Source organism: Drosophila grimshawi, unplaced genomic scaffold (genome assembly GCF_018153295.1).
Source record: "Drosophila grimshawi isolate 15287-2541.00 unplaced genomic scaffold, ASM1815329v1 contig_1377, whole genome shotgun sequence".
NCBI classification, from domain to species: domain Eukaryota; kingdom Metazoa; phylum Arthropoda; class Insecta; order Diptera; family Drosophilidae; genus Drosophila; species Drosophila grimshawi.
This window is the reverse complement of record NW_025062900.1, coordinates 2,236,556-2,256,137: the sequence shown is the minus strand read 5'-3', so window position 1 is coordinate 2,256,137 and position 19,582 is coordinate 2,236,556. Positions and strand designations below refer to the sequence as shown.

General features: G+C 38.5%; 1 protein-coding gene and 1 long non-coding RNA gene across 2 annotated transcripts; both read right to left on the bottom strand.

Annotated features, from left to right (window-relative positions):
- Positions 1 to 861: 861 nt before the first annotated feature.
- On the bottom strand, positions 862 to 14,900 carry LOC6562554. The gene is given in 4 exon segments (XM_032736117.2): positions 862 to 3,180; positions 3,569 to 3,650; positions 3,735 to 3,789; positions 14,604 to 14,900. Coding segments are annotated over 4 exon segments (2,298 nt in total). The 5' UTR covers positions 14,851 to 14,900; the 3' UTR covers positions 862 to 1,266.
- A 465-nt stretch (positions 14,901 to 15,365) lies between these two features.
- Positions 15,366 to 18,945, bottom strand: LOC122322448. Its single transcript, XR_006246613.1, has 2 exons — positions 18,784 to 18,945; positions 15,366 to 15,513 (listed from the first exon to the last, which is right to left on the bottom strand). It is a non-coding gene; the product is annotated as an uncharacterized LOC122322448 (long non-coding RNA).
- Between the last annotated feature and the right edge of the window lie 637 nt (positions 18,946 to 19,582).

Sequence of the window (19,582 nt, the reverse complement as noted above, 5' to 3'; positions counted from 1 at the left end):
TTTTCATATTTCACAATGCTTACAAATTATATTAACAAACAAAAATTGCATAAAACACGAAACACAAAAAACTTTCGGGTTTTTTGAACGCAAACTTTTTGGCTGAGTGAAATATTTGTAATGCCCTAAAAAGTATGCTATGGAATTTGTTGCGAATTTAAGTAAAACAAAAACGATATCGAGAACATGATTGTTCAGTTATATAGCGTTCTATAGTGTTGGTTGATGTAACAATTGCATTGGCTGCTCTTTGCTTGCCTTTCTCTGTGATCGAACTGAACTATAAAGCGCACACGCAACTGTACCTGGCGATTGATTCGAATATAAATGGTAATTATCTCTTCTGAATTTTACTTTACACTTTTCGAGGCAAAGCAGCTTTAAAACCAGCTCGATTTAGGAACACTCTTTTATTATTAACTTTCAGATAATTCCAAGAAGTATACGAAAGTGGAATTCAGATAGTGAATATTTTTTCTTTTCGTTTTTGTGTGTTTTGAATTTGACTATTTTAAGTGGCTTTGATTTAGGAACACTCCTTTACATCATTTTCAGTTTGAGAAATTGGAATTCAGAATGTGTTTGCTGACAAAACGGACAACTGAATATGATTCATATATATATATATTTATATATTTTTTGGCGTGTGCGCTTCTCTCATTTTAGTTTACATAGTTATTTATTTAATATAATTTATTTGTATTATTTATTAAGCAACTTACTATATAAGCTCTCTCTCTCTCTCTCGTTCTCTGTCTGTCTCTCTCTCTGTCTGACTGTCTTTAACTTTCTCTCGCTTTCTACACAAATTGATGTATTTTGCACTTGTTAACAATATATGTTTTTGCATTTAGGTTTTTTTCTCGTGGTTTTTGTTATTACTTTTATTTTTTATTTATGAAACAATTCAATTACAGCTTTAATTATTATGACATATGCGTTAAATATCCATTTTTTCATTTATACAAAATGATTTTATGCAAATTTCATATATTTTTACTATCGAAATGTCTTCTTTTTGTTGTTGTTGTTGTGTATTGCAAAAATGTGCGAATGATTGTGTGTTGTGTTGTGTATTAAATTGTTTATAAAAAATTGATGATTAATAGGCGAAGTGTGTTTGTTCTTGAGTGTCTTCGAAATGGAAACTCTTGTTGATATCGCAAATGAAACAGCACAGCTTCTAGTTAGTTGGTTGGTTGGTTGGTTGGTTGGTTGTTTTGCTATTGCTTTTGCTTTTGCTTTTGTTCTGTGTGTGCTTTCTTTTTAAACAGCATGTCCATTTTTCTCGGTGCTCGCAGCACGCTTGGCAGCCGCTGCGGCACCCAGACGCCTGGCACGCCACCGATCTAGCGGCGTGTAGCAGCAAATGAAAAATGGTGGCACACGTGGCGAACCACTGCCGGAACCACTGCTGCCACCGCTGGCACCGCTGCTGAGCTGGGAATCGACAGTGAGCTCTGTTTGGACACCACTGCTGGTCACCCGCACCTCGGCCTGCTGCTGCTGTTGCTGACCATATGGTGGTGGTGGTGCCGCTTTACAGATAACGCTCGGCGGCTCAAGTTCGTGCAGCTCAAAGCTGTCCGAGCGTGTGCTCGTCGGCGTCGTCGTCGACGGCCGAAACTCATGCGATGAGCTCTCGACCATGGCAGTGCGATACGTAGCCGCAAAATAGTTTGTCTCCAAATAGTGGCACGACTCGAATAGATAATCATCGAATTGCAAACGGGTCGTCGAACAACTATCCTGACTAACCATAAAGTTGCCCTTGTGTGACTGTGTCGAGGGCGAAGTGCCCAATGCTGCCGTTGCAATTGGCAACATTGAACTGGACATGGGCATGAGCTCCAACGAGCTCGAACAGGCAGCTGTTGTGCGTTGTTGTTGTGGTTGCTGTTGTGGTTGCTGTTGTGGTTGTGGTTGCTGCTGTTGTTGCTGCCTTTGCTGTTGCTGTTGCTGCTGTCTTTGCTTCATATCAACAATTTCTATTTCTTCAATATCACTAAAACTATTTAACTGTTTCAACAAATAATGCACATCATTTCGTTTCGTTTGTTCAGCGGCGTCGTGTTGCAGCTGTTGTTGTTGCTGCTGCTGCTTGTGTTGCATTGCTGCCGTCTTGAGTTTTATTGTGTCTAGTGCTTGCAATGTTAATGGTGTGCTAACGACGGCAATGCCACGACTATTGCTACGTGGGAGGTCATTGATTTGTCGCAACTCTTGCTGCTGCTGTTGCTGCTGCTGTTGTTGTTGTTGCTCTGGATAGGCCAGCGCCAGGCGTTGTTGCAACGTTGCGCTGCTAAACGCTGACGAGGCACGATGTGGCTCCAGTTTGGCAGCGTCGAGTATACGATTGAATTTAGCTAATGCACTAGTAGATGCTGTTGATGAGCTGCTTGTTGTTGTTGTTGTTGTTCCTGTTGTTGTTGTTGTTGCTGTGGTGATCTTATGTCTTAGTTGTTGTTGTTTGGTTTGAGGCACTGTTGTGACGGTTTTTTGTAGATAATAATCACCAACATCATGTCGCTGCCCACTGCCCTGAGCAACGACGACATCGGCAACGTTAACACCTGAACGATGATCCTGATCCAGATCCTGATCATCTTCCACGTAATAATCATCGCCGACATCCTCATCAACATCATCAATATCGACGCCATCCTGCAGCGTTGCATCCGTTACATCTAAATTGAGATTCAAATGCAAACGTTGACGCAAAAGTAAACGTTGCATTTTATCAGTTGTTGTTGCAACGGTTGCTGCTGCAGATGGTGGCGCCGGCGCTGCAACGGATCCGGCTCCAATTAGACCACGGCCAGCGGCAATAACGGCCGCTGCTCGCTGCTGTGCTGTGGCTCTAGCTAAATTCTTTTGTAAAATCAACTTCCTCGACGAAATGATGTCATTATTGTCGCTCCCCCGCGATTACCGGCTGTCGCGGGTGGAGCGAGGCCGCCCCTAACTGGACGTACTGGCGATCGGCGAGACGGGTGACAACGGACTGCGTACGGCCTGTTCGCGCGGACAGCCGGTCAATGTGATTACCAGCTTCCGACTGCCGGCCTGGTCGCGATGCTCGCAGAGCCAAACGCCCTGCCACGTGCCCAGCGATAGTTTGCCATCGGTAATGGGGATTGTCAGTGAGCTGCCCAAAAAGCATGCCTTCACATGTGCGGGCTACAAATAAATGGAAAAGCTCAAGTAAGTTATTCATTCATTTCAAGATCTCCACACTCAGCTACAAAATCGCCCTGAGAAATATGATTTTCTAGTTTTTAGAAATAATTTCTACATATCAGAATATTTATAAAAAAAAAGAAGGCTTGCCATAAATCGATGCCCAAAAACCTGGAGTTTTTCTATGTCTATAAATATTTTCTATTATTAAGAAAAAAATATCTTTTCTCGGCTTTTATATTAGAATTTAGCTGGCAAGGCAAATCGCCTTTAAATGATATTTTTTCAAATTTAGAAATGCAAGACTGGCAAGACTGGCTAAAACTAACACAATTTGCTAAAATTGAGGGCAATTTGTTTGTCTGAGTGTACTTAAATCAAGACTTGCCATATCGTCGGGTCCTTCGCACGAATGCCGATACGGCAATCCTTCGGGAACTATTTTATTCAACATCATTTCCATATCGTCTCTGCGGCAGAAATCACACAATTAGTATCATAATTTATGCCATACATAATTATATATATATTTATATAGATATATTATAGCTCACCTGACGTCTGGATCCCAGCTCTCGTTTAACGCTAAACTCGCCGAGGTGTGAAGTACTGTAAAAATGAGAAAAATGAGACAAAGTGAATGGGGCGTCTATTAATCAGTTGACTAGCTTAATTAAACTATAGCCAATTAATTTGGCGTCGCGGTTTGGAGCATCATCCAACTGGTAAGCCAAATCTCTTTCGATTAGCCAGCTGGCCAGTTATTAGACCATTACGAGGGCGGCAACATATGCTTTCATCCAACGGTTGCACATTTCCAATTGAGTTGTAAATCCAATTAGCCAATTATTTTTTTTTAACACGAAAACATAGTTATAAATGAGCTGAAAACACGCTGCGTTTGCTATTTGCCATTAATTTTAATTAAAAATGTTGTTTAAATTATTTGACATGCAGTTGATATTGTTACACAGGTTTTTCTTCTTACACCTAATGAGTTGACTTTCATTTTTCAGTGCCACAAATTAAATTTATACCTACAACATACCCTCAACATGCAACATTAATATGTAATCTGCTTCATTATTTGTATTTGTTTTTTTTTTACCTTTAACTGTCTGTCATAAATAGCAACAGTTGTTGGTAAATTTGACAATTTGTGTGCGCGATTTTAGCATGAAATGTTTTTGTTAATTTGCACACAGGAGATTTTGACAAGGACAAAAGCCTGTTGCATTATTTAAAGGCCAAAACACATCAAGTATTTAAGAGTGCAGCGTAAATTTGTATTAAAGTGGGGTTACCGCTTTCTGATTAGCTTCTAATTTTGTTGTGAACTTTGTAATGAGGAGTGGCAGACCTCTTAGACTGTATAAATATTTATGTATATGTTTAATAAAGATATATATATATTTTTGCTAGCTGTTCATCTGTTTGTCTGCCTTTGTTTCTATGCGGTCTAGATGCTCTTGATGAAACTTGGAATATAGTTGATATTTTGCTGCAGGTGATACATATATCGGATCGAATTAATCTATTATATAGCTGCCATAGAAACAATTGGATATCTTTGACAAAAATGAAAGTGATTTGTTTCTTATTTGATTATTTTATCATTTACTTCCAAAGCCTATAAAAACCTATACGATTTTTTATTTGAATCAAGCCTAAATTTGTCTCTTTATATGTTAACGACAACGAAGATTGATTCATAATGGAATTAATTGTTTAAATATACATTTAAGAAATAACATAGTGAAGCTTAAAGACTCTAATATTAAGTGAGTAACGAGCCATATTTTAATGGTCATAAATTGACAGTAACAACTTGCTTCAAGCTGCACCTTTCCCAGTTGACATTCTTTGACATATAACAAACCATTTTAGTGTTGTTTTAGTTGCTTAGCTTTGCAGTATTTTTGTCAATGTTTTATTTGCTAAACATGGCCAATTCATGTCTGGTCTGACTTTGAGGCATTTCGACAAAAATTTCATAGCCCACTTTTAGCTGTTTTCCCCCCTCGATTCTCACACACTTGAAAAGTATTTGGCCAACTGCCAGCAACAAACAAGGAATAACAACAACGAACAAGAAAGAAATTGCCAGCGAGCATTGAAATTAAATACTAGTACTTAAAATCATTTAGTGTTAATAATAAATAGAGTCATAGAGCCACACACACACACACACACTAGTCACACTTCAATTTGCACACTAATTGCGTATTCATGAATAAAAGAGAAGGACAACAACAGCAACAGCAACAGCAACAACGAGGGGAGCAACAAAATAAATGAGTGAAACGCAGCGCAAATTAGTTTATTATCAAATCCCAGAGATGTCATTTGTGGCCCCCAAACGCAGTGTGTGTGTGTGCCAAGTGTGTGTGTGTGTGTGTGTCTGTGTTTATCAATGCTTATGCTACAAGTAAATTTTTGGGCACTTGCTAAATAATTTCCGAAAAAACCGATTATGTCATGTTGGACATGTGTAAATGGCCATTCAGGCATTTAAATGTAACACAGACAAACAGGCTGCGAGGGGGTGAGTGAAGAGTGGGGGTGAGGGGGTAAACAAACCCTAGGCAAAATCTCAAAGTGAAAACGAACTCAAAACTGACAGCCAAAGGTAGCTTCAGCCCCAGTTTCACAATACAAATTTTGCAAATTGATTTTGGCTAGAGTGGAGACAGGGGCGGAGTAGGGTGGAGGGTTGGCAGTATCACAGAAGGAGGTTTGTTGCCAAAGTCAAAGGACAGCGGGCGAAGAAGCGACCGCAATTAGTAGTTCAAAACTCACGGATGATTGGCAATTGAAGGGGGGCGAACTGAAGTAAGGTGTTGAGGAGCAGCAAGTCAGGTCTACAGTGCTGGGCACATAAATGGAGACAGCTGCTGTAAAGTTAGAATGCACTAACAGACAGAGCTCGACTGGGAAATAAACTAGATAATCGACTTGCTGATTGCAATTAGCATTTTTAAGGCTTGTTCATAAAGACGAACAATTTTAAATCGACTCGTCTATTGTTGCAGATCAAGAATATATATACTTTACTACCATTCTGCGTCCCTTTCCCATTTTTACAAGCACCAGCAACAACTTAATAGCTATTTATCGACTATGTGCTTGCTATAAAAGATAACATAAAAGAATAATTAACTATACCTAATTATGTGACCCACATTGTATGTTAACAGACACTCTATTGTGGCTGTTGTGAATATGTTAATGCGTTAACATAATTGTCCGTGTCTGCGTGGCTGCTCATGAAGTCACAAAGAGGGGCATGCCCCCTGCACGTTTGCCACATTCCACTGACACTATTCTAATGCTGCAGGCGTCATAACAAACAAAAGGAAGGCACGGAGGGAGGGGCAGGGAGGGACAACAACAGCAGCAGCAGGAGCAGCAAGCGGCTTTAATATGATTTACAGCATGATGTATGCTAAAGCAGAGTATTCCATGTTTGTCAGTGGGCAGATGTGCCAAAGGCGCTAAGGAAACATTTGCAGGCGCGTATCAGTGGCAACAACAGCTCAGAGCTTCAACTGACAATGTTTTCCTATACACCGAGAGAAATAGACAGCAAATAGTACATAGACCACTACTTAAATAAAGTATACTAAAAATAAGTAAATAAAATTGAATCGTGCGTGTAAGTTGAACTCCTTGAGTCGAAAAATATTTTGTTTGGCTGCCTGCAGGAGTTGTGGAAAGGAAAGTGAAAACCCCTCGTGAAAAATTTGTGACTTTCTCTCTCAATTAGTACATGATTGTAAGCGCTTTAAGCACAAAGTCGACAAACTGAAAACCGAGATTAAATGTTGTGCATAATCCTTATTAGATGAAGAACTAGGTTGCTTGTAAGGCACAATTTCATGACTAATGCATATGTTTTCAGATTAGGCTGGGATTAATGTCGGAAGGGGAGGAAGAGAGAGAATCATTTTAAATATAAATATAAATAAAGAAATATATGCTGCTATTCCTGTTCTTTAACTTCCAATTATAAGCCTAATCTTCTTCAGTGTAGCACGAGTGATGACAGGTGGCCGTTTTTTCTGTTTCTGTTTCTGTTGAGGGGAGGTGGGGGGTGGGAGAGGTAGGCACACACAGGGTGTACCAAGTTTTGTGTGCATATGTATGTATGTTTATGTTGACGGGGGAGTTGAATGTGAAATTTCAAGTGGTTGTTGCCACTGTTGTTGCTGTTGTTGCTGTGTTTGGCTGGCTTCTCACATTTAGCGGCGCGTTTAGGCCCTACAAAAGTTGCTAATGTTTTTAAAGAGGCCTTTTTTATTATACAAAGTCAAACAATCTGACAGCATAAGCAAGCATAAGGCACAACACACACATGCATACAAAAACCGCAATACACACACACACACACACACACACACTGACAAGGAGGGAGACAAGCGTTTGCGGCTGCTGCAAATGTTGAACAATGGAATTGCAGCGGCTCGCTTATGTTTCCCATTCATTCATATATGCATGTGCATATATAAGTAGCAATTGTGTGCCCCTCTCTCTGTGTGTGTGTGTGTGTGTGCATATTACATGATATAACGCAGCACGAAACGCTTAAATTCATCAACCTTATTACACACGTTGCTGATTATGTACACTCTGTGGTCAAGATCTACACCCTGCAATCAGAACTGACTGAGTGAGCGATATGTATGCATGTAATTTTTAGAGGAGACCTCGATAATTCTTGGTAATATCAATTAATAATAATGCTGCAATGCATTTCGATATTTATCGATTTAGTGCAATCATCGATAGTCCAATATAAACTTGATGTATGTTGTGCTCATCAAGCTCATACATAAAAGAGATTTTCCGTTTTTTTTTATGGATATAAAATTCATTAGAACTTTGTCCAGACTAAACCAATATTCAAAAGCAATTCGTTTTTAACCCTGATGTCAATTTGGAGACATGATTTTCGCTCGACGCCAAATAATAGGATTTAGGTACGAATTTTGTATAAAAACTGAACATTCTACAGCCATAACTCAAATGTTATCCATTTTGCAAAATCCAGGGATTTTGATAATGATTTAAAAATATTAATACTGCATTGAAAGTGGGAAAACTAATTCTGCGTTGCAAAGGTCAAAACTTTCCACAGCAATAACTTTGCCAAAAGTTAACCGATTTTCAAAAACCAGGGCTTTTTAGTCATGGCTTGACCTCTATAACAAAACTACATTTAAAGTTGAAAACACATTTCTGGCTCGAAATCCATGTTTTAATTCATTGTGGTGCAATTCAAACTTTTCACTGCAATATCAAAATCTAAACCTATTTTCATAATATCATAATTTGGTAATTCCAAAGAATATAAGTCGCTCTGTGATTATATCTCTCTATTAGCTTAACTTGCTGATAACATGTTTACAGGGTATAAAAAGTGACAAAAAATCTTTACTAGCCTACTTGCTGGAGTGGAATGAGAAGGTGGCACAGAGGTTAGAAAGAGAGGGAGAGAATACGAGGGGAAATAAGTTGCAGGCCTACCTGCTAACCACTCATTAAGACAAGGCGACCCTTGCGCTAAAGCGCACACACACACTCACTCACACACACTCAAACACACACTCACTTACACACACACACTCACACACACAAAAGCACACACTCACTCACACACACATACTCACACGTAAAGCTAGTCAAATGGAACTAGTTCAAGTTTTCCATGGCAAACAAACGTGTGTAAATGTTTGTTTGTTGTTCTCCTTGTCGCCTAGTTGTGGTTGCTGTTGTTGTTGCCATATTTTTTTGGCCTTTTTTTTTGCATAAATAATATTGATTTATTGGCTAGCGCAGCATTTGCGGCTCATAAGCGAAACAATTTTTAATGCTAAAGGCGCCGCTGGGCCAACAAAAAAAAAAGAAGCCGCCAATTGGCTTGGGGGAAAGGGGGTCGGGCGGAAACCTATGGCAACCTATGGCAGCCAGCAAGTATGACACATACATACACACACACACACACACACACACATGTGGCACAAATTTGTGTGGCATGCCACTTCGATTCGCTTTGCGCCAAGTCCTTGGATATGGGCCATGTGAAGTTCTTCATGAAGTTGGCGAAAAAAAGACAAGCAAAAAAAAGAGAAATCGCGAATAAGAAAACGCAAAGAATAAGAAAATAAAAATGGCAAAAGAGCGCAGCACGTTCCCCTTAATGTGTCTGTCAATGCTCATGTTAGCTGACAAGACGTTAAATTGCATTTCTCTGCAGTCAATCTGTCCAAAAAGGGGATGCCCAAGTCAATCGCTCAACGAATTTTTATAAATTAAATTCAGCTGTCACTTGCAGCAAGCATCTTCAAATAGATATGATTTGATAAGACATCAAATTGTATTTGTCAAATATTTATTAATTATATTTAATCTACTAATGGCTGACATTTTTAAAGCTTAACTAGCTGTAACCAGTAGGTAAATATAATACACTCAATTACTTTAAAGAACAAATTTGAAAACGCTATTCGAAATAGCTCAAGAAACAAATACTTTTTTGTTCAATATGAAAGTGTCAGGATATTTATGCATCAATTTGAAGGCTATATCTAAATCGATTTGTATCGATATTCGTGAAACGAGGACAGTTATCGATAAAATTAATCTGAGTGTATATTCTTATATTCTACATTTATCTCTTATAGTATTCAAAATGGGCCTGACTATATAGACTCGCCTAGTAATGCTGATCAAGAATATATATGCTTTATGGGGTTGGAACTGCTACCTTCTGCCTGTTTCTTTAGCACAACTTAATGATACCCTTTTGTTTGGCTATATTTTATTATATACATTTGTCTGCTTTTATATATCTATATGTAATCAGCTTGCAACCTTTATTTTAACTTCAGTGTATAATAATTGTTTGATTGTATTATATTATATGTATTTATCTGATTCATTTTATTTATATTTAACTAGCTTTGCAACGGCATTTAAGCTTCTACATAAAAATAGAAACGAAAACAAAACGATATTCTTTCTTTATTCCGGCTTTTATAGTTCGATTCTTTTTTCGCTGTCACGAAACAAATAAAAAGGAACATCGCCAGGCACACACACTTACACCCACACACACATACACACACTCCCACACACACACTCCAGAAATGTTATAAGCCCTCCCTCCCTTTAATCCCCAATGCCAGTTTTTTCTTTTGTGCCACCCACTTTCGGTTTCAGTTGATTTATTTGGTGTTGCTTCTGTTTCGACGACACACACACATACACAGGACATTGGGGAGTCCTTTTTTTGGCGTCGTCGTCGTCGTCGTGCTTTGAAATATATGCTCGGGTTATAAATTGAAGTTGAGCCATTTATATGATCTTGCGATTATGTTGCAAATTGCTACGAGTAAGAACTAACTCTCCCTCAGGCAAAACAACGATTTGCACACCAACCAGCAAAGAAAAAACAATATGAAAATTGAGTTTAATAAATAAAATGTTGCTTGGCAAAACTAAAATCAAGCCAGCTCATAAATCATTCCCAGACAACTCTATACTTAAATGCAAATATTTGTGCATTTTATGTAATTTAAAACATTACAAAAGTAAAAAAGAACCAAATAATTCTTTGATAAGTGTAGAGTAAGGAAAGACTGTGTAATTATTATTATTGTAAAGCTGTGAAACTGGAAACGGAACTGGAACCGTAACTTAACTGATATTACGGTATTCAGAACTGGAACCAAAACTCAACATAATGAGGAACACAATTTGGAACCAATTCAGCAACTTCACACGAACTATTACACTTCATTTAAGTAAGCCGGAACACGATAAGGCTTCGAGTTTAGGGAAGTATATAAAATATGGACAAATCAATACAAGTGGCTATCAATCTTTAAAATAATAACAAATACGATTCTAAAACTAAAAAGAACTATTCATAGTTTATGGTTTACGAAGTGTCTTTCGCCCAACAAGTGAAAAGAGCTAGCCACAAAAAAGGGATATAAGCAAGTCTGACAGTTAACTACACAGAACGGAAGCATATTCCAAATAATGACCATTATGAAGGAAAGCGAAAGGAAAGCGAAAGGAAAACACATTTCCCCATTTCATATCGCATTTTATGCAAAGACCCATTAGTTATATTCTTGTTTGGGGATATTCTTTTTATTATTTTTCCGGTTTTCCTTGACGTTTCTATTTATTTTTGTTTTTGTATGTTTTTTTTTTTTTGGCTTTGTTTGAAATTCTTTGAATTGTTTTTCATTTAACAAGTTACCGTTACATTTGCCGCTAGCTTTTGTGTTCCACTGTTTATATCTCCCGATACCGCTCCCTCTCTCTCTTTAGCTGTTGTCCCCCTCTTCCTTAAGCCTGCCATTTGTTTGTTTGCTTGTGCATTTCCCCATAGAAACAATGACAGGGTATTGAGGTCAATAGTAAAAGACAAGAACAACAAAAAGAGCATATGGCAAGGTTGCTTTGAAATAATTTTTTGAAATTAACTTTTCTTTTCTCTATTTTTTTTTTCGTGCCATTTGTGAAGGGGTGCGCAACTAGGGGCAGGTGGCAAAGGGGCGTAGAAGGGGCGTTGTTGACTGTCATTTGATTTGTGATGGCGCTGCACATTTTGCACAGCTGTGACAGTAATGGGGAGGCAGGGGCAAGTAGGAGGAGCTGCACGTGCAGGTAAGAGGTTTCTGGGCAACTGGAACACATACTTATACATATTGATATATATATATATATATGTGTGTGTGTAGTAAAGTGAGTCTAATTAGGAAGTCCTTTTAAGAAAATCAATAAACATGTCTTGACCTCAATTAGATTCCGCTTACTACAGTTCACAATACATACGTACCCCCAAAACGGATCCCCAGACAACAAGAACAACAAACACACACAAACACACACATATACAACACACAGATTCATTTTGGGTGGGGCGGGGAGCGGGGGGAGGTGGCATAGCAAACACACGTGCTTTTCATTTGGCCCAAAGATAAAAAGAATAACAAGAAATCACAATTTACTTTCAGCTAAAGAATCTTGAATACCCTAGCAAAACTTTCTATAACTTTAAATAATAAGAATACTCTTAAAAGGGTAATATGAAGTTATGCTAAAGTAAATAATAAGCAAAAGTATAAATGAACATATAAATTAAAGATGAATGTGCCAAAAATGTGCATACAGAAACTATATTAAATGCAGGCCAAGGTGGAGCAGAGATGGATAAGATAATATAGTCTAAGATCAATCTCCTGATCCTGCAAATATATACACACATGCATTCATAATGATTTCAAAGATAATAACAATCTTCAAAGCGTTGCAGACTTCCTGACACAACTAAAATACCCTCTGCTAGTTTAGGCAACAAGAAAAAGATAGGCATAAAAGAGACTCGAATGGGGATAAGACGATTTGTGTACTATGTGGAGAAGAGGAAGGGATGGTGCATGAAATTGGGGGGGAGACTTTGGCACAGGAATAAGTTTGCCTCGAGCATTCACACGCCATATAGCCACAGAGCCGCAGAGCCATGACATGAAGACATGCGAAACGACAACGATTGCATTTCACTTTTCAAGCTTCTTCTAAGCGCCAACTCTCGTCCCCAAAATAAAAAACGTCCCTTGGCATCCAACCAACCCCCCAAAAACCCCTCGAAATGCCTGCCTCCTGCCGTTTTATGATACGATTTTATTTATTTGCTCATGTCTGAGAGGCGAACGCAGCAACTGAGAAACGCGTCCACTGCCATTGTAATGCAAACTGTCAACAAGACCGCAAAAATGCTTGAGGCAAATGTTGTTATTGTTGCCTAAGTTGTTCCTGTTGTTGGTGGAGGCTGTCAGAAGTCGTTGTCGAGCATTTGAGCTGGGAATTAGTGCAGCAGCCAGACTGCAAATGCAATAGCAATGTAGCAGTTGAGCCAGCAGCACATAGAGTGCAGCTTATATCTGCGGCTTATGCCATATATATCCAAGTTAATGTATTCCGATCATGCTTTGTACTCCAAACTAACAGAACATACAAGTGTAGTAAACTTCTGGGGATTATATCATATATATTTAAATACACTCAGCAAAGGAACCAACCCTGAACACTAAACACTCTAAAAATGAGTAAGGCTTGTACTAAATCGACAATCCCACAAATATGGCAAAGCAACTATATCTGCATGTTTTTTTATTGACTATGGCTTGACTACTTTGTTCTGACTGCAACTTGACCAAGTCAAGATTCGTTTCCAACAGCAAAAAAATGAAATTGTCATTGAAGTTTTTCACTCAATCAATTCATTTACTTTGCTTGAGATTGAATTGCAGCCGTAGACGAAGACGATTTAGGCCAAATTAAATCGATGTCTAGCAAAGCGCTGACCAAAAGGGACGACATTCAGCCCAAAAAAAGAAGAGACTAAGTTTATATATACAATAGACGTATGCAACTTAACCCAGTTACTGGCCCTGCCACTGCAGTTCACCAAAGTGAACTGGCCAAAATGGCAAAAGCAGCTGCCAAAAAGCAAGCTTAAACTTTTAGCTAAAAAATACTTTGATTTTGTGTCATGCTAGTTTCGCATTTGGTTTTTTGTTTAACTAAACTTTGAGTCAAAAGCAACAGAGACACAAATGGATATACTCTGCAAATCCAAAGTGTGCTACCAAAAAAATTAAAAAGAAAAGAAACTTTTCCAACAGAAATTCATGGGGAAATTAGATAAAATGTAGCAAGTAAGTAATGAACAGTGAACAGTATAGTGAAAAGTGTTTTATGATTTCAGCAACACTGAGAGCTTTTCAGCATGTACCAAATACCATATATCTATATGCTATGTACCATCTAACATTTAGAAAAAGATCAATGGCCTATTTTACCATATTATACTATACTGTTTACATATTTACAATCATCCATTTCTATGTCTCTGAAATTCATAACATGCATCCCTAGGACGCTGCATCTTCTTCTTGTTAAGGCGACACATTCTGCTAGGATGTTCATCGAGGATTCCTCCTCTCTTTCACAAAACCTGCATAGTTCGCTACTACATATACCTTTGTTAGGTGACTTCTTAGTCTACAGTGTCCTGTGCATCCTAAGACTTTCCCAAGGTTATAACTTGTTTAAATCGTCTTAGATTATAACCACCTAGGAGACAATTATATTGTCCAATGATAATTATAAGCAAATTTGCATAATCGGATCTCTACTTCACATAAGGAAACTCCCCTAATATATCAATATGCATAGTACTCTGCACTCTGTCAAATCTACAGTATCTGTTTTAATCTGAGTGGCAATTTTCAACATCAGATCCTTCTACTGCTTGTAAGTAAGCTCCCCTCAAAACATCAACTTTCCATCTCTCCATTCTCATCTTGCATTGCTTACAGGATAATTCGCCGCTCTGTACTCACTTTGCATGTGACATAATCCCACAGAGAATTGCGTCAGTTCGGGCATTTGTCGCAATATCTCCTCGGTGACGAGATGAACGCCCCGATGTTGCGGCCTTAGATTGATTTTGCGCTGAAACCAGGCGGATCCAAATTGTAAGCCAGCCGCATTGGCATCACCATGTCCGCCGATGCCACCGCCACCGCCGCCGGGATTTGTGGTGCCGGCAATGTTGCCACGTCCGCCACGATGATTTGCCGATGCCATGGTGCTGTTGGAGGAGCTGCTGCGTATGTTGCTGTTGCGACTGACGCTCTGTTTAATGTTGGCCGTTGCACCGCCCCCGCCGCCTCCACCGCCCCCACCACCGCCTCCGCCTCCACCGCCACCACCAGCGACGCCGGCGCAGCCAGCTCCACCGCTGCCGCTGGTAGCTTTCGTGTTGCCGGCGTTTGGATTACTGCTGCTACTGCGACGCCGATGGCCGCCGCTGCGTTTTGTTGCAACTGCTGCTGCTGCTGCTCCTGCTGCTTGCGGATCTTGTGACTTAACCTTGGCAGTTGTTGTTCCTGTTGTTGCAGTCGTTGTTGCTGTTGTTCTTGTTGCGGCAGCAGCGGCGGCGGCGGCAGCAGCAGCGGCTGATGTCGTTGGTTTTGCGGACGACGTTGTGACGATTCTTTGGCTTTAGCCCCTCTCACACACACTCACGCACACACACGCGCACAAGCACTTACACACACTGACGCATACAAGCACACACACACACACGCACACACCTCACCTTCTTGTATAATTATTATAATTATGACTTTTGTTGAGCACTTTTTTCTTGCACTTGTTTCAAGCTTCAGCTGCCTTTGCTTCTTCTTTTAATTGATTTTCTTTCTTTCGTATTTTTGCCAGTGGGCCACTTTCTTTACTTAGAAGATACTGCAAGAGAGAGAGAAAGAAAAGCAGTGACAAATTAGTATTATTTTCAAAATTTATTTATATATACTATTTGCTATTTTATAGCAAAATTAATCTTTTTAGTTCTACAACATTTTCTCAGTGTGGAAAAGTACTTTTTACTACTTCAAAATATGTTGAAAAATTATTATATCAACGTATTTATCAAGTTTTTAACATTTTTCTCAGTTTGACCAAGCGCACCAAAGTAATTTGTCAGTTCCGAAAGCTACTTAAAAATATGTTGGAATTTTAACTTAAGCACTTTCCCTATTCGCACCAAAAACAGTTTTGAAAGCAATGTCAAACATTTTTAAAGCATTTTTAGGCTTAAAATCATTGAGCAGCACATTTTTTGTAAGTAGATCAATACTTTTTCAGTTTTTCAAAGTAATTTTTCAGTTTTGAAAACATGTCTTTGAAATATTTTCAACATTATTTCAAAGATATTTTCAATTTTAAAAGCTGCTCAATCTTAATTACTATATACATATTCTCAAAATATAAATGTTCCGCTTGATTTTAAACCTGTTGCTGTTCAATCCCAGGAAAATCTTCAACTAAAAGATTCTAAGATAAGATTCTAGTCGCACACACAAAGCACAAACCCATAAAAGGGCCTCGAGTCTTAAATAGCAATTTGAAAACAATTTTGTATTTACTTATTTACTTAAAGGTAGGCGAGTATGTCAAATAAATCAAATACACGTTTGTCTTTCTGCTGCTGCTGCTGCTGCTTTGTTTGTTTGTAGTCTCAATTACTGCCCACAATCAACAAGTTTTAATTACAAGCTGTAAATAACAACAACAACAAACTGAACCTCATCGACTGTTTATGGTTATGTTTATCAGCAGAAGCAGTTGTAGGTTGACCTTGCCAATCGATTAAGTGAAGTGATAAACAGTTATGGCTTCAAAAAGGGCCAATAACATTTGGGGTCAGTCTCTAGACTGTCAATTTGTCAATTCTGATGAAAATGTTTAGAGAGAGGAATGAAGGCATAAATTGATTGACAAAATTAAAAGTGACTCATAAAAAAAGGTCAAAAATACTACCAATTGTGCCTATGTATACTAAAAATAATGCAATTATTGAGTGCTGTATTCCACCTCTGCACAAAATAAAAGAAAACATGATAAACACAAATTTAAAGGCATGTTTAAGTATAAATTACAAAAATATTCAAAAAATAATAATTCCAAAAAATGTAACAACAAATAAAGATTTTTACTACATTGAAAATTTCAATTCAAGGCGATTATTTCGTCTTATTGGTGGCTTTCATTTCATTTCCCACAATTAAATTAAATTTTAATAGGTTTTTGAATACACATTATTGTTTTTTTATGGAAAATTTCAATTCAAGTCTATTAATATTTACACTTTCTGATAGCACGAATTTCATTTAAAAATAATTAAATTAAATAAAACTCAAATTCCAATAAGTGTTTGAATGTACTATTGTAAAGAATAGTTTTCGGTTTGAAAAATTGATTCTGTCTGTCAATATTTGACAAATACCCTGACAAAATAATACAAAAACCGTCAGCAAGTGTTGATGTTTTCACTAGACACAGCAATGTTGTGTTCAATTTGTCTGCTGAAGCCTAACAAAGCCTGACTTCAATTTGTAGTCTGGTCACTCTGCCAGCCAAAAGGAGTTTAAATCAAGACACACACACACATACAGGTCACAGAGTTTTTATAGACAATTGTAGACTGGGCGAAAAGCGGAGCAAAAGTCAAAAGTAGAGTAAATTTGTTGCGGCACAATGCATGGGCACGTGTCACAAGCAAGTGGAGCACAAACGAGACGAGGCGGTACCGGGAGGGGTGGGGGGTACGGCTGTGCAAAAGGGAGCAGCAAGTAGTGTTACACACATACACATACACACACACATACACGAACACCTGGCACATGCAGAAAGGAATCAAACGAAAATGGTGTTTAAGAAATTGTCGTTCACAAGTTGAGTGCACTCACACAAACACACACATACGTAAGAAGAGAGGGCAAAAGCAATCGAAATGCATTTTGAATTGAGCAGCGAGCGCTGATTGCACTCTGTACATGTATATATATATATATATGTGTGTGTGTGTGTTTATTTGCTTGTGTGGGTGAACGTGAGTGCTCCGCAATGCAAAAAAAGGTAGTAAAAGGGCCACAAAAAAAAAGAAAGAATATAAAAATAAAAAAAGGGCAGAGCACTTGCCACACAAAACGATTTACACGACACTAAAGCTAAAAACGGGCGCACGCCACGCGCTGCCACTAAAAAAATGGAAAACCAAAAGAGGAGAGGCCAGGAGTGAGAGAGAGAAAGGGAGAGAGAGCGACGTCATTGCTGAGAGCAGCAAGCAGCAGCAGCAGCAGTAACAATAATAAGAAGCGCGTTAAGGCCGCGTCAGGTATTTTTTTTTTATTTTTTTTTATGGGGCTACTGTTCAAATTTGCATATGCTTTAAATATTTAATGTAATTCAAAAATGAGAGGAGACAAGCAGCATCCACAACAACAACAGCGCACAATGTGCCAATTGGGCAAGCGGCGCGCAGCTGTAAAAATCCAATTGGAATGCTAAAAACCAAAAGCTGGTCAGTCAAAAAAATATAAAATAAAAAAATATTCGTGCATTTGGTAAAAAATCAATTTCCAATTTTCCTACCGATTGCCAAATGCAATTGCAAAAACAAAAACTTCACTAATTGTTTTGATTGGCCAGCCGCAGAATTGTTTGTAGAAGACAAAGCATATTCATAATTTTTTACTGTTAATTATTGACATAACAAATGAGGCCCTCTACAACAACAACAGCAAGAACTGATGACGGCAACAACACCAAGCCCCAATCAGATCCAACCAACCAACACACACACACACACAGAATAGGAGTGCAAAAGGCACACGCGAAATTGCTTACATTAAAACTTGACGAAATAAAAAAGGGCAAAGAAGAATATGGGAAACTAGCTTATAATTTTCAATGTTCTCCGCCTTTTTGTTTTGTGCATTTCGTTTGAATGAAACTTTGAGCCACACACACACACACGCAAGCACACACACAAGCACACACACACATGTACACACGCACACAAATCACGTAAGCATCAAATTTAAATGCACTTAATTACATTTAATTCGTGTTTTGCTTTTGTTTTAATTTGAGGGGGGTGGGGAATTGGTGGCGGGGGTTGCCCCCAAAGCAAGCCAAGCCAAAAGTGCCGCTGTAACAAAAAACCGTACGTACGTGCGTGTCCGTCTGACAGTCCGACATCCAATTGGATGCGCTCTCTCTCGACTTATGCCTCTTCTTCTTCTACTGCTTGTTTTTAGTTATGCGTGTGCGCTAAGTTCGTGCCAATAGTTTCTTTTTTGCACGTGCAGCGATACTATCGATAGTAGCTAGTTAGCTCATCGATTTTATGGCCGAAAAAAAAGCTTAAAAACAATGCTTCGATCGATTATTATCACCCAATTATCGATACATTGGCGGCGCTGTGTGCAAACTGAGCGGTCAAAACATATAAACCAAAAAAAAACAATGCATTTGAAATTTTTGCTGGTGTTAAAAGCGGTGCTTACTTTGCTGTTGGTTTTTTTTTATTTATTAATATTTTTTTGTTGGGTGTTTTATTAGTTAGTTGAATTCACTGCGTGGGTGGACGAGTTGTGTGCTGATAAAAGTGCTGTTGCTGCTGACGGCGCATTGGCAGTGCGCACTTGCTGTCATTTCTATTGATATCGATACCGATGCTATCGAGATCTGTGTGCATTTTGTCAGTTGTCCGTTGTCAGTTGTCATGCATTTATGTAAATATATATATTTATATATATATGTATATATATACAACAGCAGCAGCAACGACAACAACAGTTACATTTGTGCGTAGTGTGCGTTGGTGTTAGTAGGTCGTTTAATGACTCGGCGGCGGCTAAATATAACGGTTGTCGTTGTCGTTACGTTGTTGTTATTACGTTTTTTTTGGTCACACTCGTTACTCGTTTTCTCTTATGCGTTTTTTTAGGTGGCCAATTCACAAAATGTA